At 32.1% G+C, this 25,924-nt stretch overlaps 1 protein-coding gene across 1 annotated transcript; it reads left to right on the plus strand.

Annotated features, from left to right (window-relative positions):
* Positions 1–1,643: 1,643 nt before the first annotated feature.
* On the plus strand, positions 1,644–24,385 carry LOC125072582 (glucose dehydrogenase [FAD, quinone]-like). Its single transcript, XM_047683212.1, has 4 exons — positions 1,644–2,258; positions 21,611–21,768; positions 22,715–22,829; positions 23,060–24,385. Exons 1-4 carry the CDS (start codon positions 1,644–1,646, stop codon positions 24,383–24,385), a joined length of 2,214 nt encoding a protein of 737 aa, XP_047539168.1.
* The last annotated feature ends 1,539 nt before the right edge of the window (positions 24,386–25,924 follow it).

Raw genomic sequence — 25,924 nt, forward strand, 5'->3', positions numbered from 1 at the left:
TTTATTTCTAAAATTAATCAGAACGTGACCTTGAAATGACCAATGCCAATTACGTTGAGATAGAACCGCTTTAGAGCTACACTGAACGCAACTCTAAAAGCATCATCAAAATTAAATCAAAATTTCAAAAGAGATACCCAAACATATGTAAAAAAAATATAATAAATCCAAACAAGAACCTCTTTTTACTCTGAAGTCTGTTAAAAAAGCGTAAACTCAGTATTTACGTTTCTCATACTTTTCATAGTTTAGAGTAGGAATTCATTGAATTTTTGCCGGTTCTCTTTGGTAAATTCGACATTCCGAAACGTGGTTAATTTAATTTTATCTTGTAAAATGACTATTTAAAAATGTTTGCAAAAACCTGCTTGAATAATTTAATTAAAATTAATTTGATTTAATTTAATTTTATCAATCACATATATATTTTGTTATATATCTATCAGAATATATAATATATATCCGATTTCCGATTATTTTAAATACTGTTAATAAACGTGCTAATATCGAATTGGGTCAACAATGTCCTGTAATGATATGACTGTATACAGTTTTGTATTATAAATAAATAAATTTGTAATTACAGAACAAGGGTAATAACAACTTAGTCCCCAAGCTTTGTCAGGTGACCTGATTGAAAAATAAAAATAGCTTATTTGTGGCAAAATATCCCAATATTAATAAGGCTCTTTGCTTTTATTTTATGTCACCGGCAGGCGGAGAGACAAATTAAATTAACCACCACCAACTTAGACATTGGCACCATAGGGAGTTTTAATAATTTTTTACATAGTCAATGCACCACCAGTCTTGGGAACGAAATGTTGAGTCTCTTGTGCCTGTAGTTACACTGGGTGGATGATGAGTTTGTAGTATCTATCCAGAAGGCCTTGCACAAAGTCCGACCACCAAGTAAATAGATATATTAATTAATTTTGCCTGTGGTACCCTAAGCAATGTACACATTAACTGCCTATTAATTTCCCACTGCTGGACTAAGGCCTCCTCTCCCTTTGAGGAAAAGGTTTTGGAGCATATTCCACCACTCTGCGCCGATACTGGTTGGTAGATACGCATGTGGCAGAATTGCGTTGAAATTAGACACATGCAAGTTTCCTCACGATATTTTCCTTCGCCGCCGAGCACGATATGAATTATAAACACACATGAAAATTCAGTGGTGCTTGCCTGGGTTTGAACCCACAACCATCGTTTAAGATGTTCTAACCACTGGGCCATCCCGGCTAAACAAAATGTACAACATGTAGAAATAGGTGTGGACGTTCCTAGTTGATCTTAGAAAATAATCTTGTTAAATAAAACTTATAAAAGAAATTATTTGATTGGCAATTTTATTCAAATATATGTCGTCGTATGCTTTGTTAAATTAAATTAAGAAAAAAAACGTCTTTGATAAGCGTCAGTTTTCTTTACAATCATTTCGAAAGACATGACCGAATTGCACTAAAAACCATTGTATAAAACATTTCAAGTACATAGTAAGCACCCACCTCTTTCACTAACTACACTGCAATCATTCTATTCTTAGCGTTCACGCGAGAAACACAAAGACCTAAGTCTAATATATTTAGTATCATGAAATATTTCTTTTTAAATAAGTGAAGTGATAGTTTCGTGGTACAATGGAGACAGTTTGGCGGCCTGCTGATATCAGCAGTATTTGTCCTGAACAGCAAGCACCTCTGACACAATGTTCGGGAACAGGCTTCATGTTTTTGACTCTCGTAACTCAATTATTTGGCGGTGTATCATATAGTGTACCGGAACTTAAGGAAAATCCATACCAAAGATATTTGTATCCACAAAGTTACCCATCATTTCCAGAAAGTTCCATAAGGTCAACCTATGATTATCCTTTACAAGCCTATAAGTCTGATTTCAATTTTGAAACATTTCATCCAATACCATCGTATCAAGGAAAGAGTTACCAATCAAAATCTTATAACCCGTACAGCCAACCTAGTTATAACGGTTTTAAAAATGACTATTCCAAATTCGAATCTAAGTTACCAGTTTTCGACTTCGATTTTCTAAAAAATTCATTTGATGATTTAATGACTGCTGGAGCAATGCCAGCACAGGTTGAAACGAAGTCAAAAATGGAGTCAAAAAGAACTAAGAGAGAAAGAAGATCAAGAAAGAAGAGACACTCCGAAGAATATGATTTCATTATCATCGGAGCTGGTTCCGCTGGATGTGTTCTAGCAAATCGTCTGTCAGAAGTAAAGAAATGGAAGGTAAATAATATATTTTATATTACGAGTAAACAAAAAATTATAAAAAGATAATAATTATTCAATTTAAACAGTATAGCTTTACTTTATAATATAAAATTAACGTAAATACTACTTTATGTATATAATAATTTAAAAATTAAAAAGTCGTTGCATCATTGCTGCTTAAACTATATGACATAATCATAGAGGTTGATTCCACTAGCGTGTTAAAGCGAAGCAGAAGCGTTTAATTGTTCTTTCCGATCTCTAGAAATAAAACAATGTCCCCCGCTTCTGTCTGTCTGAAAGCGATAAACTCAAAACCTACCGGACATTTTCATACGGCTTTCACCAATGGACAAAATGATTCACGAGAAAGGTTTAGGTGCATAATTCATTGTGAAACTTCGCTAAAATATAACCATACTTGTTGAAGACGTCGAAAAAAAAACATCCGATTGTGAGCCTTAGTGACGTGCGATGCGTAAATTCAGTTACGTATTTAGTACTACCACATAAATATTTTATTTAAAGTCTTATTATACCCGTGTGAAGTCGAAGATATTTATTGAAGCTACTTCTAGTTTCAAAATAAAAAGTAAACGATGCAATCTATCATTTCGACCTTTAAAAAGTTCCTTGAGATAACTACACCAGTTATTCCGTATACCATGTATTTAGACATTAATATTTAAATAAAATAAGGAAATAATTAAATTTTTCAATATGTCATTTACAAGCCGACCCTCTTCTTAATTGTTTTTTTTTATGAAATAGTTTGGCAAACGAGCAAATAGGCCCATCGGAGATATAAATAATCATCTATAATGCGCCACCAAACTAGAGAACTAAGTTATTATGTATCATGTACTCATGCTTCAAACCGAATAATACAAAGTATTGATGTTTAGGCGGTAGAATATATGACCTCTACCCAGATGGGCTTGCACAAAGCGCTACCACCATTTCGCTTAACTCGTTTTAATATAAAAATAAAAAATAATAATAATAATACAAAGAGAATTGACAGGCAATGGCAAGACCGTTAAAGAACCCCAAGCAAATATAGAACATAATTTTAGCAATGTTGTGACCTTACGCTTCACTGCTAATATCGTGACGTAATAATTAATTACATCCCCGCTTCTAATCAAGTGTAAATTACATATTAAATACATAGCTATGATAGATAATTTTAGCGTAAGCGTGAGTGTGTCTGTTCCTTTAGCGTGAGAGCGAAAACCGTTTTTTTATTCGATAAATACTAAGATCTTAAGTAATATACGATCGCTATAACAATGGTAAGCTACTGTAATGAGGTTAATATGGCTATTATTATTGAATATAATGAGTTCCCGGTAGTCTAGTATGAAAAGCTAACAGCAGCATAGGTACAAACCCGGGATAAGGTCAGCAAAAAGTCAAAGGAACTTTCTACCGAGAAATTCTTACAATCATCCTAAAGTTTGGTAAATTGCAGTGTGAATATTATTTAATAATGCTCTAAGTCCTTGTGAAAGTGTCGGGTTGTCAACCCATCGGATTTATAGTGTAAGAAAAAAAAGTGCAGTCTTTCTTAGCGGGAAGTAGTAGGGGGAGGAATGCAGGTGTTGGGTACAATTTTTCCAGGTATGCAGGCTGTAATCTATCTCTGTGCCAAATTTCCTTCCGATCCGTTTAGCCATTATAGTGTGCATTATAAACATACAGCCATCCAAAACTTTTGCATTTTTAATATTAAGATAGTTTTGATACTTGAGCAAATATAATTTCCTACGCAGTAGAGATTCTCTAATCTCTATTGAAAATTCCACTGTAAACGAATTCCGTCAGAAGGGCATCATTACAACTAATGTTGTATGTAATAGATTATGATAAAAAACTCACCTTAAAATGATATGATAATAAGATATAAAAGGGGACACATTAAACTTTATAAGTCGAAAGTATTGAATCAATCCCTTCCACCGCAAAAAAATGGAATTACCTTGAATTGCCGATAAAAACTGTTAGTCATGTTAATTCCTTAATTTATTTATACTTTAATCCAATATTAACTAGGCGGAAAAAACTACTAAAAACGCAGAAGCTAGACAAGCAAACTGTATTTTATATAATCGCAAAATAATATATTAATAAAAAAAAAGGGTTTTTCTATAATATTATTTCGTTGTGTTGTCCTAATGTATGTGTCCTATGTCCAACACTCATCTGTACCCTCAATGTACAATTATAGATAGCGTCAATCGAATAAATATTTACAAGACGAAAATGAGGACATCACGGGACTATTGAAAGAATATATTATAATTAAAAAGGGGTTAAGACTGCATAAGAGAATCTCAAGCCGTTTGCTATTACGGAATACGACTACGACGGTTTTACCCTCAAAGCGCACCAATAGGTGATTCATATGAAATTAAAATACTTTACGTACATAAGCTAGTACTGCTTTAAAATTGATATAATTCGTTTCCACAACATTTTGTCATACAGTAGAACCTCGATTATCCGAAGTAATTGTGACCGAGACTAGTTCTCATAATCGAAATGTGGGACAAGAGCAAACAAGATCAATTTTTTTTTATAAAACACCTAAAAAAGTTTAATACAATTTTTTTTTTTATAAAATCGTTGATTCTTAGTTGACAAACATCTGCAACGCGCCAACGTTCGTATAAGTATGCGTTCGGATGACTGAGGGTTCGGAAAATCGAGGTTCTGCTAATGTTTATTAAATCTGATAAACAATTATACAAGAAATGCCAAATTTTATTATAGAATCGCATATACAATGCTTCTATTGATATATTGACTTTACGCAGACGGAAATTGGGTGTTCTAAGTTTATTATTACATTTATTGTCACTATTAATACCTAATAAGCAACGATTATAATAAAAGCAAAGAAAGTATAATATTGTTGTAAATTTACTTATATAAACTTATTTAATGAATCTCAGAAGCGGATGTAATGATTTAGCTCCAATTTTGTATTTAAATAAAGTTTCGTTTCTCAAATTCATCTTTATAGGAATATTACCTGAAAAAAAAATGCAAAATTTAATGACTGTAAATGTTTGTATTTTAACAACAGATTGTAAAATATCAAAATTACTTGGTTAAAGGGATACAACATCTTAGTTCCCAAGTTTAGTCGCAAATCGCAGTGATGACAGGAATAGTTAATATACAGTATCGACCATTTGCAGCATTAGGTGACAGATTAGACCTTTGCCGTAAATTAAAAAAAATAACTATGGACGGAACGTTCGATATAGATCACAAAAAAAAAATAATATTAATAATCTTTTATATTAAGTTAGTGTTTTTAAAAGCGCCATTCATTATTATCCAACAGCTTATAATCTTGCTGGGTTCATAATAAACTAACTATGACTATACAATTATCTGGTAGCATTTTAACTATAAGAGCTCTTAAACAATAACCCTAATATACTAAAATGTATTGTTAAGGTAACCCTTGTAACGACCAACACTGTCCTCTAAACAACACTGGTATCATTGTATTAAATCTATATTTTAAAGTGTGTCATCGCACATATTTAATAGAACAATTACAACGTGAGAGCCGATATGGCCCAAGGGTTAGAACGCGTGCATCTTAACCGATGATTTTGGGTTCAAACCCAGGCAAGCAACACTGAATCTCATGTGCTTAATGTGTGTTTATGATTCATCTCGTGCTCGGCGGTGAAGGAACACATCGTGAGGAAACCTGTCTAATTTCAACGATATTCTGCCACATGTGTATTCCACCAACCCTGCCACATGTGTATTCGCTCCAAACCTTCTCCTCAAAGTGAGAGGAGGCCTTAGCCCAGCAGTGGGAAATTTACAGGCTGTTAATAATGACTGTTAATGATGATAATTATACACACATCATATGCTTAAAAACTTATTGTCTAACTTTTTAATTACTTAACAATTGAATATGTTACGGCCTTATTATTTTAATCATTCAAACTGCACAACACTTTATTTTTCACTAATACACTTTACTTTTCGACGTTAGGACTTTAATTATAATTAAAAACCATATTATTAATCAAAATAAATATTTAAATCTGAACGGAAAGAATCAATTGAAATACTAAAATATTTTTAGGATATAGTTTGTGATTTATTAAATATTGTATTTTTCGGTCGGTAACAAATAACTAGTACGATATTAAAGAATCTAAATAAAACAATAAAAATAAAATTAAGACGTATATAATTAAAAAAAAAAAACGTTTTTTTTTTTTAAATTTAGATAAGGCACTAGGAAATAATGTCAAGATTCGCAATTTTATATTGGAAAGTTGTCTATGTATTGAATGATAAATAATTTAATAGTCAATAGATAATAAATTATCTTGTACTGTGTAGTTGAGCTTAAGTTTTTAATACAATTTACTTTTGAAGTCTACTAGAAATGATTTATAAAGTAGGCGCTTTTCTGTTTGTATCTAATTTTATTATTGGTCGATTGAGCGGCAAAAAACATAAAATATTTCACTTACCAGTGATATTTGTGTGCGTTTAATTTAAATATGTGTATCTTCGAAGTTCAAGTGACACTTTGACTAGCATACCGATTGACGAAAATGAACCCAATTACATGGACATTATAATTAAACACCATTACAGGTATCATACTGCGATGTATATATTATAACTATATAAACATAATATTTCATATTAAACTGTCAGTTCAGTATTCTATAACAAGAAACTCGAATCTCACTGCAGGACACGATTTTTTTTTGTTTCTGTCTTTTATTTGTGCCAAAAAGGCTCAGATTATTTCGCCAATGTCACGTGCGAAAAGAACACGATTATGGAATGTCAGAATGTGACATTGACTATAATAATTATCAAATTTATAGGATACACTTATCAAAATCACTAAATCAATTGTCAACTTTTCACAAGTGAGATACGAAGTGAATTCTTACAGAATGGCACTGCTGGCCGTATTTAAGCCGTATTGGAGCAGCGTGATGGAATCCAAATTTCTCCTCGAAAAGAAGTGGAAGCCTTATCCCCGCAGTGTGTTTTTAAAAGACTGTTTCTAGATCATTCTAAAATAATATCATCTATAAATAAACATTAAACATACAATTTAAAAAACGATTATGAAATAAAGCCTATGCAGCGACGGTTTGTTCAAACTCCTTAAATTAGTATTGCCTTTGCAAAAACTTTTCAATGATAATAAACTCGATGTGTTAATACTAGAAGTGACACCATATTTATTTTTATACCAGCCTTACTTTATTTTATATTTATTATAGTGATATATATAAATAAAAAGATCGATAAAGTCAGTACATTTAGAATCTGGTTAAACGTACACGTTTTATATAATAATAATGAATTTATTGATTTCTGGCTGATGTTCAAGATTTAAACCTGATTTAATACTGAAAGTATAGACAACCTGTATCAAGCTTCTTCTTCCTTACAGAACTAATGTAAGTTATGTATGCGAAAAAAGCTACAACTTTAAAATAAAAAAATATCTTAATCAAAACAAAAACAAAATAATATCCAAATTAATAAACACAAACATGAATGGTAAGCTCTGTATTTTATTAATGTGGGTCTGTGAATATACAAATATCGTCTATACATTTTATAATTGAAGTAACAATGCCGCTTCCAGCGCTATACATCATTGGCAAAACTAAAACAATGACAGCGAATCCCAAAGCGAAAAACTTTCACAATCGTTTTCTGTTGTTAGTTCTTGGCGCTGTTTCTCGTCTGGTAATACTATCTTAATAGAGAACGTTTTAAGATATACAAACTAGTGGTTGATTGTAACTTTGCCGCTCTAAGTATATAAAGACAAGGTCATAATGTTATGAAATTTGCTCCTTGATAAATTTAACGCTATATTATATCTCTTCTTCTTCTTCGTGTACTTCATTATTGAAGGTCGTGCTTGTCCCGAAATGCTTTTCATAGTAAACATAGGTACGGAATTATGGTCGTAATTGATTCTTATTGTTTTTGCTGAAAAATAATCTACAGTACAGTTGTACACAAAATATAATATACAGGTACAGTGGTCAGATGATTGCAGGTTCAAACCCAGGTAAGCACCACTGAATTTCATGTACTTAATTTGTGTTTATAATTCAGCTCGTGCTCGGCGGTGAAGGAAAACATCGTGACAAAACTTCTATGGGTCTAATTTCAACGAAATTCTGCCACATGTGTATGCACCAACCCGCATAGGAGCAGCGTCTTGAAATAAGCTCCAAACCTTCTCCTCAAAGGGAGCCCAGCAGTGGAAAACTACATGCGGTTACTTACTTGTCATGTATATAATATCGTGTCAATTGTTTAAAGTGATAATCTTATACTAAAATTATCGTTATATTCAATATACTTTATAATAAATACGTATATATTATTGGTTAATAGATCATATAGTTACGCAAAGTACATAAATAACAAGTAAAACATTGGTATCTATGTTTAGCCCAACTCAAGCCAACTTGACGAACTTTGAAACTAAGAGATAGTTCTCTATCGAATGTTTAAGCTAACTGACCAGATATAAGTTTATATAAAGCTCTGCCCGCGACTTTGAGCGCGTTCGAATTTAACAAAAAAAGTTATTGTTGTAGCCTAAGCTACTCCTTGTTACATCAGCTAGTGAAAGTCCCGTCAAAATCGGTCGAGCCGTTCCAGATATTAGCCTGAACGAACTGACAGACAGACAAAATTTAAAAAGTGGTAGTAGTAGTTAGTATATGTACTGGGAATACATACATATGCATTCAGTAAAAAGCGGGTATTTTAATATTACAAACAGACACGCACTTTTTGTTTTTCTCACACACTTTTTTTGCCGTGCGTGGTAGAGATTGGAGCAAACGCGGCTAGGGAACTCAGTCATCACGTATTCTAACGCAAACAACAATTATTAGTGTTAATATTTTCCGGTTTAAGGGCCATTTGGATCAGTATTATCAGAGACAGGATCTCAAGATTGTTGGCGTATTTGCAACACCTTCCTTTATTTGCTGTAAAAGACGAACAAATATACAAAGAAGTATTAATAATTCCTTAGCAATTAATAAGATTGTAATTAGACCGGCTGATCATAAAATACAAACACATTCCATAGTATTGGCACGAAAGAATGATGAGTTGGGTTTCCATTCCAGCACCCAAACACCCAATAAACGAATCTTCAATACAGACAAATAATAATCGTTAATTTTATATAATTTTGTGACTTTAGAAACGTGCATGACGTTTCGTCAAAGCGTCATGCAAAAACTTGCAAAATTAGTGCAAAATAGAACGTGTACAATCGTTTTTACTATTTCGTTACTACTCGGTATCTAAATTGTTACAAATTGATAAACATATTTATCAATTACTCTTATATGTGTCCTAAATACTTTTATAGATATTAAACATATTCTTATACAACTTTTATATTCAATAACACCGTATACATCTACTAATGATTTAGTGATTAGATTTTGTGCAAGCCTGGGTAGGTACCATCGTACATCGTACATCAACATCTTGGTTCTCAAGGTCGCTGTTGTAATATTGGCAATGTAAGGAATAGTTAATATTCCCTGCGCCATTATCTGTAGACGATAACCATTTATCAGGTGGCCCTTTTGCTCGTCCACCTACCTGTCCGTCTGTCCGACCTGACTGAAGCAAGCTTGAACTATTTATGTCTAACACCTGACGACCAACCTCTAATACCCCTGACCCTTATAAAATTACCTACTTACCTTACTTGAAAAATTGTAATGCATTTCTTCCGGATTCTTGCGAAAACTTCTACAAAGTATATTTAATACGTTATTATTTAGTATATTTATTTAGTGAAGACTAATATTTATTGGATTGGCAAATGTATATATTTTATTCGAAAAAAAATAGAATGGTATAAAATCCATAATATTCGTTTTCCGTACGAAGTCAGTACTGATAGATTGATTTTTTGTTTCGCGTTATAAAAAATCTCGTGAACAGAGCGGACACTGTATCTCGTTATTAGAATGCTTGTCCAAACTTGTTGATTGCGAATTATATGCACGAATGAATGTTGAAAAATATTCAATATATTTATTTAGTTACGGTGCAAGGCTGATGTAAGAAAAACCACGCACAATTTGCAGTATTTTTGGCTACTATATTCTCAACTCCCTTTCCGTCCAACGTCATTCTAGTGGTTAACTAGTGCCCTGTTCCTCGTGCTGCCGTACTCATTATGGAGGAGTCCGGGGGCGGGGAGGTTTTAGTGACAAGTGGACTGCCAGGTGTTATTTAAAAATCCAATTTCTCCGATTGATGTATTTTGTGGTATGCGTATGTATTCCGACGCACTGATAACAAATAATAATATATTAGGCAAGTACCGCAATTTAATTTTCAAGGTCAAAGTAACTAATCGGAAATTTTAAAAAAAATATGTCTATTTTCTCATTTGGAACAACATTTTTTGGTAATTTTTTTTTTGGTTATTATTTTACTTCATTTCAGTTGTAACAATTTAAAACGGAATGTTTCAGACATTAATGTAATGAAAAAAATATTTACGATTACATTTTCAAAATTCTTAATTAAATTAAGCAATAGACGCCAATGCTGTGTTACTAAAAGTAACACAGCAGTTTAATCATAGTATTGTAATAGTATTTTAAAATACTAGAGCCGAGATGGCCCAATGGTTAGAGCGCGTGCGTTTAAACCGATGATTCCGGTTTTAAATTCAGGCAAGCACCACAGAATATACATGTGCTTAATTTGTGTTTATAATTTATCTCGTGCTCGGCGGTGAAGAAAAACATCGTGAGGAAACCTGCATGTGTCTAATCTCAACGAAATTCTACCAAATTTGTATTCCAACAACCCGCATTGGAGCAGCGGGGTGAAATATGCTGCAAATCTTAGCCCAGCAGTGGGAAAAGTACAGGCCGGGAAATGTAAAAAAATTAAAATGATTCCCTCCCTTTCACACATTTTCCCGTACGATATTTTTGTCGCATACGCGGCGTTAATCCAAAACACCACGGTATTATAACATTTAATAACAATCAATACTAATATTATAAACGCGAAAATACGTCTGCCTGTTCCATCACGATTAAGCCGCTGAACCGATTCAGATTTAATTTGGTATGGAGATAGTTAAAGGGGAAGGAGGTAAGATTTTGTAGGTGGATAGTTCAGGTGTGAAGTAGTGTGTAGAAGTGTAGGTAGTGCAGCTGCAGGTGCAGCTGGTATCAGGATTAATGAATAGAGGCTATACAGCTGCTAACATATGTACCTATTTCAAAATTATATTTTTTTTATTTATTTCAAAATCTTAGCTTAGTTTGTTAAAATGACGTAGGTATGGGTGCATTGGGCTCTAAATCTATATACATCTGTATAATAAAATAACAAAGTTAGAGAACGAACAAATGACAAGAAAATAAATTGTTATTAAAAATCCCGTATGAGTAAACGGATAAATAAATAACGTTATTCAAAACAGTATATATTAGAAAGAGACAGAGAAAAAACGGAAAGGTCACCTGAAATGGTCATATCGCTTTTTGCTTACATGAGGATTTCTACCAATTCACTCGACTGTAAGTCGTGTAAAAAACTTCATTCCAAAAATAACATAACTCAGTCTTTCCCAATAAAGAATCCAAGAATTAGATTTATATATCCCAAGCGATAATAGCTCTGCTTTACACTATAAACAATCTTTAATTAATATCGTATATAATAGTTACTATCATACATACGATACTTGTTGGTAGGGCTTTAACCACCCACACATCAGATATTCTACCGCCAAACAGCAGTAGGTACTCAGTATTGTTGTGTTCCGATTTTAAAGGTAAGTGAGTCAGTGTAAGTACATGCACAAGGGACATAGCATCTTAGTTCCCAAGATCTAAGGAATGGTCAATAGTTCTCACAAAACCGTTGTCAAAAAAAAATAGACCTCAGTGATATCGTGTCAATAGAATAGCCAAGTTATTTATTTGCCTTTAGTAGTCCTGATTAAATTAGGTACAACGTACTACACGAAAATTTACTTCCGTCTTTTATCTTGATAGAATTCATTTATTAATTACATAGATAACTGTATAACGCAACTCCGTTCGCGTGATAATAACGCATAAAACAGCTTTATATTTTTTCATATATGCAGGTGTTGCCTAGTGACTCATTCGATAATATTTAATACTAATAGTTCATCCCAACTTCTTACGTGTAAAATTACGATTTTATACAGAGATAATTTTTAACCAATGAGAGTGTACTTTGAGATTGAGAATTGTGGACGTTTTTTTTATGTGCAATCTTAAGAATAGTAAAAAAATGAGACAGAGAGAAAATTAAAATAAATAAATACATTTATGATGGCAACATTGCTACTTACCATAATTAGTAGGAACATAAGTGAGAACTATCCAGGTTACCCTATAAGTAAAGGGAATTATACATCGGAATTTTATAGTTGTCTCTTTATATTATGAATCGGAACTGATTACGTTATTGTATAATTTGTGGTATACCCGTTAATCTCATGAACCAGACTCCTATATATTCCTGACAGCAAACCCTTTCATTTATTATCCATAACATGGATTTCAAACAGCCAGTCCGCCATCTTGGGGAGGCCGCCATATTCGATTTATAATGACGTTTCTTAGCTAGTCATGTATTGTCATCAAAACTTGGAGCGTGTGCAAAATTTCATCCTAATCGAAGACCGGGAAGTGGGTCAAATTAAGATTCCATTATTTTCTTACACACATAGTTGCAAGTGAAGCTAATATAAGCGTGTTAAAAAAGCATACCAATGTAAAATGATAGACTTCAAGACCCATTAGCCGATTATAATGAAAGCTGTCAGATATGTATGTCTTCCTAGCCATGATTTCTTACCAGGGTAAAAAGTCTACTAGGGCTTGCTAGGTAGGATATAAAAAATAGCCCTAGATTGGATTTGATTTTAAATGTTTTTAAATGTTCTATTTTATTTTGTTAATATTATTTTTATTGTAATTTCTTTTTATTATTATTTTAAAAATTTTAATGTATGTTGGTCTTGTGTATCTTATGGGTTTGAAATTGTCTGGAATAAAGAAATATTTAATTTAATTTAATTTAATTGGTAAGGACGGAGAACGGATGGCATCCATATTGATAGCGTATAAAAACAGTATAGTTTAGATTAGTTACCCTTAATTCCTATGTTATATAACCCCTAAAAAAAAAATATTTATTTTAACACAGCTATTTTTTTTAATTTCACACTCTATTGGAAATAAAAAATTTAAAAGCGAGCAATACCGCAACTATTGCAGAACATAACATCAAAGCGAACTATTGTATTTGTATAAAAATTACAAATAAATATATTGGGTTCAAATCGTTACGAAAGACGATTGACAATTAGTCACGTACGAATTTCGCTTTAGTAACGCCATCTATTGTCGTGGAACAGAAACTCGTTTATTCGTTTACAATTAAGGTAACCGAGTTTTAGTTACGTCACTTACTTAATTCACTGTAATATTCCGTGGAGACCTTGAAAAAACTTTTTTGCCGTTTTTAAATTAAACGACTACACAATCGCCTGTTTTGTTGTATCCGATGGTTTTCTTAACTTAATATTGAAGTTCAACAATACGCCTCTTAGACTAGATTAGAAATTACTCATGCATTCATTCAAATTAACAAAGACTGATAAGGTTTGGTGATACTAGTTAGATAATAAGAATAATCTCTCTTTTAGGTTAGTATACATTTTTTTCTTACTGGTAAACGCATTACGCGTTTGCCTTTAATCTTAAGTAATAATGTTAGTTTATGTGTGAATTCGTGAATGTCTTTAACACGCACACGCATATTATACAGCTGTATAGGTGTACGTGTGCTTGAAGAAGAATCAACAGGTGAAATAAGAATGTAATATTTCTTCTGCGTCATCGTATGTTTTATTGATCAGCTAGATAAGAAATCACAGCTTGTTTGTCTAGGAATAGTTATATTATACATAATTAGTTAAGAATTTAATTAGTTGTAAAGTAAAGGCCTAAGAAAACAAAATCTCTTAGAAAGTATTCTTCAGCTTGAGAAAGGTACATTCTATTTACGTCTATTCGTGGTTTGAATGTTAGGTGTTTGTTTTTTTATACCGACTCGTATACCGTGACGGCAACCGCTGACTCTTGTGACGTCATGCCTCTTCTCCGTCATTGTCCTTGACTCCCTTATGTGAACGCAGCGCGTATACTACATATACGTTTATCTACACAATTATTATATAAAGAAGAATACGTTTATTTTTCTAATAATAATAGTGGTACTATTTTTATTAAAGTACTCCATAACTATTCTTGATTTAATTTACATGGTAATTACAAATTATTTTAATTACCACCAGTTCCGTTGTTTTACGTCACCTTGCGCCCCGTGACGGCCATTTTTTTTTTGTAGAATATTTATGATAAGATACTTTAATGGTGACCTTGGTATTGTTATTTTTTTATACTTTATATAGATCATTTAACCTGAATACAATTTTCCTTCCTCACATTGTCACGATTAAAAAGTTAACGAGGTTAATCTTTAATAATTTCAACTAGAGAATTGGTTCACGGGCAAAATGTTGCTAGAATTCCTGCCATTATTCCGCGCGACGATTATTTATACGGTAACTATTTCTAATTTGGATGGGTTATGCATATTTTCTCAACGTAAGCAAGGAACAGGAGGTGTATATCTAAGCATTACTCTGCTTTTAAGGGCATGATGATTTGTTAGTGGAAATACAGATAGTCACAAGATATTTTCTGACATCGCCGACCCCGGGTCTGAAACCGCAATCGTCGTACAAGCTTAACGCTTCACTGCAACTGTGCGAACAGTTCTTATGTAAATAATAATAAAAGTAATATGGACGATTTCAATTTACCATTTGGTGCCCACAAAGCGTTACTGAGAACATATGTACCCATTCGCTTAAAATAAATTAAACCGTTCATGAAATTAGTTTAGAATCGGTATTTGTTCTAACTATATGCGAGACCAAAGGAATCTTCACACGCTCACGTACAAACCCTCAAAAACCCTCTCGGAAATACCATTCAAAACAAAACATTTTTCATGTTGTTAAGTTCTCAGTTCCTGCAGAACGAGCAAGAAGCTCTATTGATATAATCTGTCATAATATTAAATGAAGTTTATCAATTTAAAAAAAAAACAGATTCAAGGTTGCAATTCGTGTTTCAACCATTCCAGTTTTCAATTAATAATATACTTATACGTAGACAATCGCTAAAATACCTATTTTTTTATATCTTTATTTAATTAAGGGACTTATATTTATACGAAATATGTCAGTCCCATTGTTCTCTTACAATTTACCTTATCTAATACAATAACAACTTATTTCTAGAGGTTACATGATAATTAATTAGCTATATCTTATATTATATTTTTAGAGAGGCTGCATGTGTGCCAGAACCATATCATAAATAGTTTTAGCCGATAATGTCGTTGGTTCTGTTAGGATACTTTGGAAAACACCAATATCTAATAGATTCATATTTAATTTAGTAATTGCTGTAGCTCTCTCTATTCTGTTCTTGGCACATTCTATTAAGATATGATAAATCTTCCACTTTGTTGCAATATTCACACCAATTGTGAATTCTACTTTCCTCATCAAATAAACAAATTTCTTTGATGGAATGTGTCCGGAGCGGCATCTTAAGCCTATCGTTATATACAACTTTGTCAATTCACAATTTTCAAACCACGGTTTATGAGGCGGGACATTCTGTATAGTTTTATACCATATTCCTTTTTCCGTTGATCTTACTTCCATATATTTTTTCCAGGTTTCAAAGCATCTACTTCTAACCACTTTTAAATATTGCGAGTAATATGGGTTAACTTCTATATCTGTTCCAGTTATTACAGCGTGCTTAGCAATGTCATCCACCTCCTTGTTACCCTTTAACCCAATATGAGTGGGTATTCACTGTAATCTTAGTGTGATACCTTTCTTTAATAAATGATAAATTTTGTCCAATATATAATATGCTACAAGAACACCTCTTGATCCATGGGCGCATTTCATGATATGTTGGAATCCGCTTTTGCTATCAGATAAAATCACGATATTGTTATCATTTAAATCAGTTGTATAAGACAATGCTTCCAAAATGGCGATAAGTTCTACAGACATAATGCTAATGACATTGTTCTTTATTCTGAAGCCCCAAGAATAACTCCTTCTTGCATCATAGAATGCTGCTCCTCATCCTGTGATATTCCTTGATCCATCAGTAAATATTTTAAAATACCTATGCATGTTAGGTAGTACTTGTGATTAAACAAAAGATATAATAAGTATATTTACATACAACATTTAAAGATATATTTAATTTATTTAGATAAATGTTAATACTTTGTGTCAATTTCATTATACATACTATAATGTAATTGAAGTACGAAATAGGTTATAATAATAATACTGAACTAGTGGGTCGCCCGCGAAACTTCGCGTTTATTTAAAATATTATTTAGGAATTTTGAAAGTTATGACAGTTTTTTTTTAATTCATTTTATTGTAAGCTGCTAGTCGTACATCTACATTTGGCGCAAAAATAATGACACCTTGTTTAGGGACATAACGGTTTGTTTTGTCTAATGACAAAAAAAGTTGTGAACGTTGAAGACATTCTGTAGTATATTTAGTATCAGCGTTGTACCCGTTCGAAGCCGGGGCAGGTTGCTAGTTAATATATGAGATAAGCCACTTTGAAGCAGCAAAAGTAATTAATGGAATATATATATTGATTTTCATAAGAATTATCAAATAATGTTGTCTTAGATTTTCGCGAGAGAAGCATCGGTACTAGGGTCAAGGAACATATAGGAGATGTCAAAAATAGGCGTTCTTCAAAGTCTGCAGTCTGTGAACATGCTCTGGATAAACCCAACCATTTTATTCGATTTGATAAACCACAGATCCTCGCTAGAGAACACAGATTCATTCCTAGAATGATACGCGAGGCTATTGAAATTCAAAAACATCCGAACTTCAATAGAGAAGATGGTTGGAGACTTTCTAACACTTGGGATCCACTTATTAAAAATTTAAAATCCCAAATCCAACAGACTGCAAGACCTAAAGATACAGTTAGTGCCTTCTGCGTGCAACCGGAACGCTACTCAAGATACCAATTAAGAAATCGTTGGCGGTAGTTGTAAATAATATTTCTTTTTAATTCGAACAGACAAATGTCACCTTAGTCTGCCCGTGACCACGAACACTGCAAAGTGCTCGAAACGTCGGGATGTTAAAATAAAATAATTAATATACGCGATTAAATCCGTTAAAAAAACTAGTTTTATTTCAAGAATTATCAACATTAAGGCCTTATATACAAATAAGAATTAAAAATAGTCACTATAGAAATCGCGACCGCGTGGACGCTGGCAAGAATTCCAGCAGCATTTCCTAGACTATTTCTTAAACCTTTCCAACTGGAGCTAATCAGTACAAATGAAATCATATCAACGTTCAGTGATAACTTAACCGGCTATAACCGCTTCATATGGGAACGATACCGTAGCGATTCGAGTTTGCGGAGTTTAACCGGACAGCCCTTTTCTTCTCTATAGGTAAAAGAAATCTGCTTTGACCGTTAGTTCTCTGCAGGAAATCGCACGTAATACGTCATCGACAAAAATGGAAGATGATGAATTCCTGAAGTTTTTCGCACATATCACGAGCTGCGTACGAGGCGTGCACGTACCGTCTTTAATACCGTCGAAAACTGACCCAGTCAGCCAGACGCTACTGTAACTATGCAAACCAAATCGATAATGCCTTATCGAATAGAACATGCAATTACCGCCAATCAACTGTGCAAATAAAATATCATAAACGCGTTCGAAGAAACTGTGCAAACGCAGTGCACAGATTACTCGCAACGATATCTCATTGCCGTATGTAGCCAACGTTATTCGATGATAGCCAAGCCTATACAGAGCACTAGTAAAACTAATTTTATTAACTTTTAATAAAAAAAAATAAAAAATACAGAAACTACACACATTCAGGTATTTCCATATTTTCAAATCGAACATATTGTACTCTCAAGATAGTTTTTCAATAACGGAAATTTTTTATCAAACATATTTTGATGTTTATTTTTCAAGTACAGTTAGTTTGCAATTCGTTTAGATTACGTTTTTTGGTAAATGCAAAACTTTATATAACACACGTTTAAAAAGTTAAATGTGTTAGCCTATGCATTCGTTTGTTGTTCGTTCCTGTTGAAATAATAATTCTAAAATAATATTCATGCATTACCACCATAGCAAGTAATATCAAAGTAATAAGCCTACCTTGCTTTGTATTATATAGTATAAGTTACAATCCTTTATATACATTCTTCCAAAAGCACTATTGCTCCATATTGTGGTATTTACATATTATGTCCATTCTCATGGTATATATACAAAGACGATGAGATTAGACAATTTTGATATATTCCTAACACTTTTTAGGACGTTACAAAATAAGCCTTTGCTCCAAATTTAAACTTTTAAGACTCAATTCGGCTGTGGATTCGTAGTAAGTCAGGACAAACGGTTTCATAAAAAAATACTGTCATTTTAAAGGAAATGAAGACGTCAAATTTATTAAATAAATTTTTTACTCTCTGCTATGTAATACTATACCTTTGTCAATGTTCTCATAACTTTCGTAGGCCGTTAAAATATATATAAAATACACGTAAAAATACACGTAACACGTGTAAAACACGTAACGTTACCATAACAGACGCTATAATCATAAAACACATGAAATCATGATAGCACTGTTGGAAATGGCATACATAGAATAAAATTTAAACGAAGTTATATACTGTTACGCGGTGAATTTTACAAGTTACGATATTTTTCGATGGTATGTTTTGATAACAGCTTTTGGTTATAAGAAGAGTACATACATTTTCACTAACAAAAATTAATAGACTGAAGGTAGTCCTAGTATGTATTCATTGTTAATTTTAGAGACGAGATGGCCTAGTGGTTAGAACGCGTGCATCTTAACCGATGATTTCGGGTTCAAACCCAGGCAGGCACCACTGAATTTTCATGTGCTTAATTTGTGTTTGTAAGTCATCTCGTACTCGACGATGAAGGAAAACATTGTGCGGGAACCCGAATGTGTCTAATTTCAGCGAAATTCTGCCACATGTGTATTCCACCCACGAAACAGCAGTGTGAAATTTACAGGCTGCTAATGTAATGTAATGTAAAAAAAAAGGATAAAATATATGAATATAATATTTATACTTTAAATCATAATTATAATGATAATGTTGTGGCCTAGTGTTAAAGGATCCCATATCAATAACCCTTACTTTATTTAATCAATAGTTTCAATGAATAGATGTTTGTTATTTTATATAAAATAATTTTTCATAATACTGTTAGTATTGTCACTTCATATTTCTTATTATTTTTTTAAAAAGGAAATTCAATACTTTATTAATAAAGCCTATTCAACACAAGATTATATAGATGACAGAAATCGTGGAGCTAATACTTGTTGAATTTAAGGCCGAATATATTATATGTAGTAATTTGTTTAACTATCATAATTTTGTATTTTAAATGTTTGAAAAGAGTAACTACTGCGTTTCTTTTCGGTTCTTCTGCGTAGAATCTACATTTCGAACCGGTGGTAGCTTCAATTAATATAGTTTTTAAATTACCATTCAAAAGTGCTATGTATATATATAATGTTTTGGCATTTATAATCTGGTTTACATTTTAATCAAAAATGTACTTGAATCTTTTTAACTGCAGGTCGCAATTGTGTGCGCCTGACGTAAAATCTATCAATGTTTTTCAAATATGGCACATCACTATAATAAAATTAGTTTTAAATATCGGGCTTCAAAAACGTTAGGTTTACAACGAAAATAATATACTATAGGCGAAGTTTTCGAGAGTAGCATATTTAATTTTGTATCTCACGCCCGCTCCAGCATTTCATTCAATTTTAATAGTTCAGACTCAATCAAACTTTTCGTTTACAGATTGGAGCACTCATTTTTCATGTTAATTGTTACTGGTACTTTTTGTTCCGTGTTTAAACGTATTTTTTGAAAATATTCGGTTTTCACGAGTTACGTATAAATTATTAAGCTTATATTGTACGATGTACTCCTACAATATAACCCTAATGTTCTAACTTTAAGAGAAAATAATTTACTTAGTGATGTATCAGATATTCTACCACTAAGCAACTTAACACTTTGTATTGTTGATGGAGTTTGAAGGGTAAATGAGTTCGTGTAAGTAGATGCGCAAGGGATTAAACATATCAGTTCCCAAGGTTAGTGTCGCATTTGTGATGTAAGAAATGGTACGGAGCTAATGTCTAGGGACTGTGGTGACTATTTATCATCATTTGGCCCATTTAACGGTCAGACTACCAATGCTGTAGAAAATTGTTTTTACGACTAGAAAATAAAGAATATTTAAATAAGTAAAGTAACCTCTAAACGGCCCATTGCTGACCTCCTCTCCCTTTTGAGAAGAAAGCTTGGAACTTACTAAAAATATATATGAATACGAATATAAATATTTCAATAATTCCAATTATTATAAAGACAAATTGAACTCATGAAAATTTGGAGGCGCTTGCCTTAACTTAAAGTCGCCATCATTCGTTAAGATTTACATCTACTAAACAACCGAGGATTTCGGCTCAGATACAAAATTTACAACGCATTATTCAACTTTATGCTTATCGGTACTTAATATAAATTACCGGCTCGAAAAATACCTGAGAAGGGCCGATAAAGTGTTTCCAATTTAATAAAGATACCCACAAGTGTGAACTAATAATTGTGTATTCTTAGCACAAAATTAATTCTTCATAATTTTTATATTTTCAGTTACAGAGACACTTTTTGATATCTGTATTATGTTTACGTACCTCTAATACAGAAAATGAAACATGCTGAACCTTAACTTACCCAAACCGCCAAATAGACGGCTGCACATTTTCAAAATATAGTAACAGCCAAAATTCTACAGAAATATTTTTAATGTTTAGGATGTTTATTCAACGCATATAAATATAATTCTAATTATTATCTATTTATTACGTTTTATTAAATAGTAACTTCCCTCGATGAAAAATATAATTATTATTATTTATCTAGTATGCTACATACATCTATGTGCTACATACATACATATATATGCTACATTGAAAGAAAATATTGGCTACATTAAAAATAATATCTACATAATGCATTTAATTGTTACAGGTGCTTCTAATAGAAGCAGGACCTGAAGAGCCAGATGTAACAATGGTGCCTGCATTTCCCCCCGTTCTTGGAAGATCTAATATCGACTGGAATTACAGGACACAGCCAGAAAAACTAACTTGCAGATCCATCAGAGGTCAAACATGTGCCTGGACAAGGTAATATATTCCTTTGTAATTGTAATTGTTAATTATGAGACACAGTTTAGTTTCTTTTTTTTTTTTAGTCTCAATATAATCTCGTTACCTACGAATACGATGTAAAAAAGAAAAAAATAAATGAAAAACCAAGAAAGAAGAATAATAATTGAAGTTTTTCAAAAGGCTATAAATCTATCTTTATTTAAGCAAGTAACAAAAGAATAGATTATTTGTATCATAATCTTAAGTATCGACATTTTAATGTTTAATCAATCACGACTTTATAACTTAAAAGTAAATATATTCAATGTTAAATATAAAAGAATATCCAAATAAGAACATTTAGAAACGAATACGCAAATTTTACAAAACGCCTTTAAAGGACTGTGTTTAAGCCAAATATATTTGCACCTTTTCATAGTAACGAAAAGGGCCCATTAGGGTCTAGGGTCGGTGAAGATAAATCACGAGTTCAGGATTGCTACAACTCAGCGGTCGAGTAATGGCTTTTCTTAAGCCGTAAACTATACAGAATTCATGAAAGGGATAACGGGACTAGATGACAAGTGAATACTTAAATATAATAGTTGGAAAATTAACGGAAATAGATATCTTTTTTTAAGATATCAGTAGCAATGTGTGCTCATAAACGCTGACTTGTGAAATGCGATAGTTATCATGTAATCTGAGTTTCTCTTGTAGCTAGCTTTTTCGATTTTAACGAAACAATGTTTTAGCCCTTGCAATTAAATCTGTATAGATAATATACTCGTGTATCTTACGACATCACAACTTAGCAATCAAATTGATCGTAGTAAAATTTTACATTGAAGCCATAAAAAAAGTATATAGATTTGGACAGACAGACAAAAAAAACAGCGAGTTTTGTATATTAGTACGATAAAAATATAACTAAGACAATTATTTAAATATTAGTATTAAAATTTTAAAATATATTTTACAGGGGCAAGACTATGGGAGGATCCAGTGCAGTCAACTACTTAGTGTATATGAGAGGAAACAAACGCGACTATGACAACTGGGCAGAACTCGGCAATCATGGCTGGAGTTATCGAGAAGTAATATTTAATTTACTAATCAATTCGCATTTTTTCTTATGGTTAAACATAACAACTTATAACAATATACAATAATCTACTTTCCTATGAAGATATAAGTGTTATTCATGTTTATTTCATTGCTATATGTATCGACGACGATTCACTTATATCTTTGCATTACATTAAAATGCATTAAAATTCAGCTACTTTGGACAAAATGACCTTTATAATTTTATTTCTTTTTGCAGGTCTTACCATACTTCAAAAAGTCTGAAAATAATAGAGATATAGAATCTCATGATAAATATTATCATTCAGTTGGTGGTCCCTTAAACGTTGAAAGATTTTCGTATGTCGATGTAAATACAATGATGTTAGTTGAAGCCTTTAAAGAAAAAGGTTTACCAATAAGAGATTTAACTAAAGAAGATAATATCGGAACTGATATAGGACTATCTACTTCTAAAGATGGACGACGAGTATCAACAAACATTGCATTTATCAAACCAATACGAAATGTCAGACCTAATTTACATATCGAAGTAAATGCCTTCGTTACTAAAATTATAATAGATCCTCATACAAAGACTGCTCATGGAGTGAATTATATCAAAGATGGTATCGAGCATTATGTGTATGCTAAAAGGGAAGTTATTCTCAGTAGTGGAGCAATAAATTCCCCAAAAATACTTATGCTGTCGGGTATCGGTCCTAAGCATCACCTAGAAAGTTTAAATATACCTGTACTATCTGATTTAAATGTAGGTCAAAATTTACAAGACCATGTAACCACTGAAGCCTTGACTATATCTCTATCAAACAAAACTTCAACTTTAGTAAGTGAGCATGAATTATTAAATGAGGTTTATAAATACCAACAACAACATCCTAAAAAGCATGGACCATTGGCAACAACTAGTACTTTAAACGGTATAGCCTTCATCAGAACGAAATATGAATATGAAAACGTACCAGACATTCAATTTCACTTTGACGCAAGAAACGTTGAAGAATTTTATTCAGATCCCACGACATACATAGCAACGAACATACTGCCTCTGTCTTTCTATAATGGTCTTGCAGCGAGACCTCTCTTACTTGTACCAAAAAGTAGAGGAATTATTCTATTGAATCATACTGATCCAATTTTTGGACCACCATTAATATATCCAAGATTTTTCACGGTAAAAGAGGATTTAGATGTATTAGTAGAAGGTTTACGGTATGCTGTTAGTTTAGAAGAAACAGATGCATTCAAGCACAGTGGTGCAAGTTTTGTTAAAATACCAGTACAAGGCTGTACAGAATATATTTGGGGGACATATGACTATTTCGCATGTTTGCTTATAGAATATACTGGCACGATATATCATCCAGTTGGCACATGCAAAATGGGCCCTGAATGGGATACAGACGCAGTTGTTGATCCGAAATTACGTGTTTACGGTATTAAAAAATTAAGAGTAATTGACTCTTCTATTATGCCAGTTATAATTAGGGGTAACACGAACGCACCAACAATCATGATAGCAGAAAAAGCATCAGACTTAATCAAAAGAGAGTGGTTATCGTAATTAAGAAACTAATAAAATATAAACGTAGAAAAATTGTAAATAATCTAAGTTTAAACAAATATTTAAGAAGTATATTAACATGTTTAAATAAAGAAGTACATGATTTTTTGAGACTCATGACGAGTAATAAGTATGTATATGTGCTATTGTAACATATTCTTCTTCTTTTTTATCAAGAACTGGCGACATATTTTTCTGGCAACTATTTAAGACACGTCGTTGTTATGGCAACCTATATGTTGTAAAACTACATACCATGGTCTTTTACACCTTTTTGGAAATTAAGTTATTAAAGTAAAGTAATCCAATTAAAGATTCTAATGATCTACATAATATAATGTCCAAGATATTATTTTATTTTAATATTTTAGTACTCTTTTACATTTGTGTCCTGTCTAATGTTTAACAAACCTTCATTACAGTATAAAAATATTATACAATGAATTTTGAAATAAATGTTTAGTCTTCTTGTTTTTATAGTAGTGCGTTCTTTTTATTTTCAAATAACTCTTATTCGATGACAATTTGCTTCTTGTTATGTGACATAATTAATAATATCACATAACAAGAAATTAAATTGTTTTAGCTTATGTGCACACATCAACATATTTGTTATGTAAAATAAATTAAATTAATGTTTATATTACAACGATTGGTCGATTTCAAAACCTATTAAAACATATCATATTAGTTAGCAATTCTATTTAAGTAAACAAAACTAAAACATTTATTACAAATTTTTCAAACATTGAATATGTCAAAATAATATCTGTTACTAGGTTTTGAAATTTGGCAGTGAAATACTACAGGGGCTTAAATAAAATTAATTAAATTATGAAACATGTAACAAAAGTGTTGACCTAATTTGACTTAAATCTGTGTCAGCTCGTAAAAATTCGTTCAAATATTTTGTAAAACGAGAACGTAACGAGTACAATAATAATTACAAATAAAGTTAAAAATTAATTATCACAAATTATATAAACACCAGTGATCTAACGACATTCTTTAAATAACAATATTAAAAGTAAATAAAAACCTACACTAAAAATATACCTATATATATTATGCTATGTTTTTCAAATGTGCATCCTAAGTGAGAGCGTTCTGCAAACGCGGATCCACCAGAATAATACAAACGCTCGCAGTCAGGACGCAGCTAACTCAGGTTCAAATATTTCTACTATCTGTTACGTGCACGGCGAACAGCATTCCGTCATTCAGAACGCACACCGAGGATCCATGGAGTTAGTGAAGAGAAATTGACAATAGCAATATTTGACATAATATCTTAGTTCCCGACGTAGATGGCGCATTTTCAATGTGAGGAAAGATTCACCTTAAACTTCAAATTTGTAGGTACGATCCACATCAAATACTCTTCCCCCAAATGGAAGTACTAAGTATTTTTGTGTTTGAAGGTTGAGTAAGAAAATTTAACTACAGACAGGCCTTGGTAATTTAAGTGGTTAACATTGCTTATGGAGCAACTTTCAATTGTGGGTTGGTGACTACTTATGATCAGGTCGACATATTCAT

This window comes from Vanessa atalanta, chromosome 22 (assembly GCF_905147765.1).
Source record: "Vanessa atalanta chromosome 22, ilVanAtal1.2, whole genome shotgun sequence".
NCBI lineage: Eukaryota > Metazoa > Arthropoda > Insecta > Lepidoptera > Nymphalidae > Vanessa > Vanessa atalanta.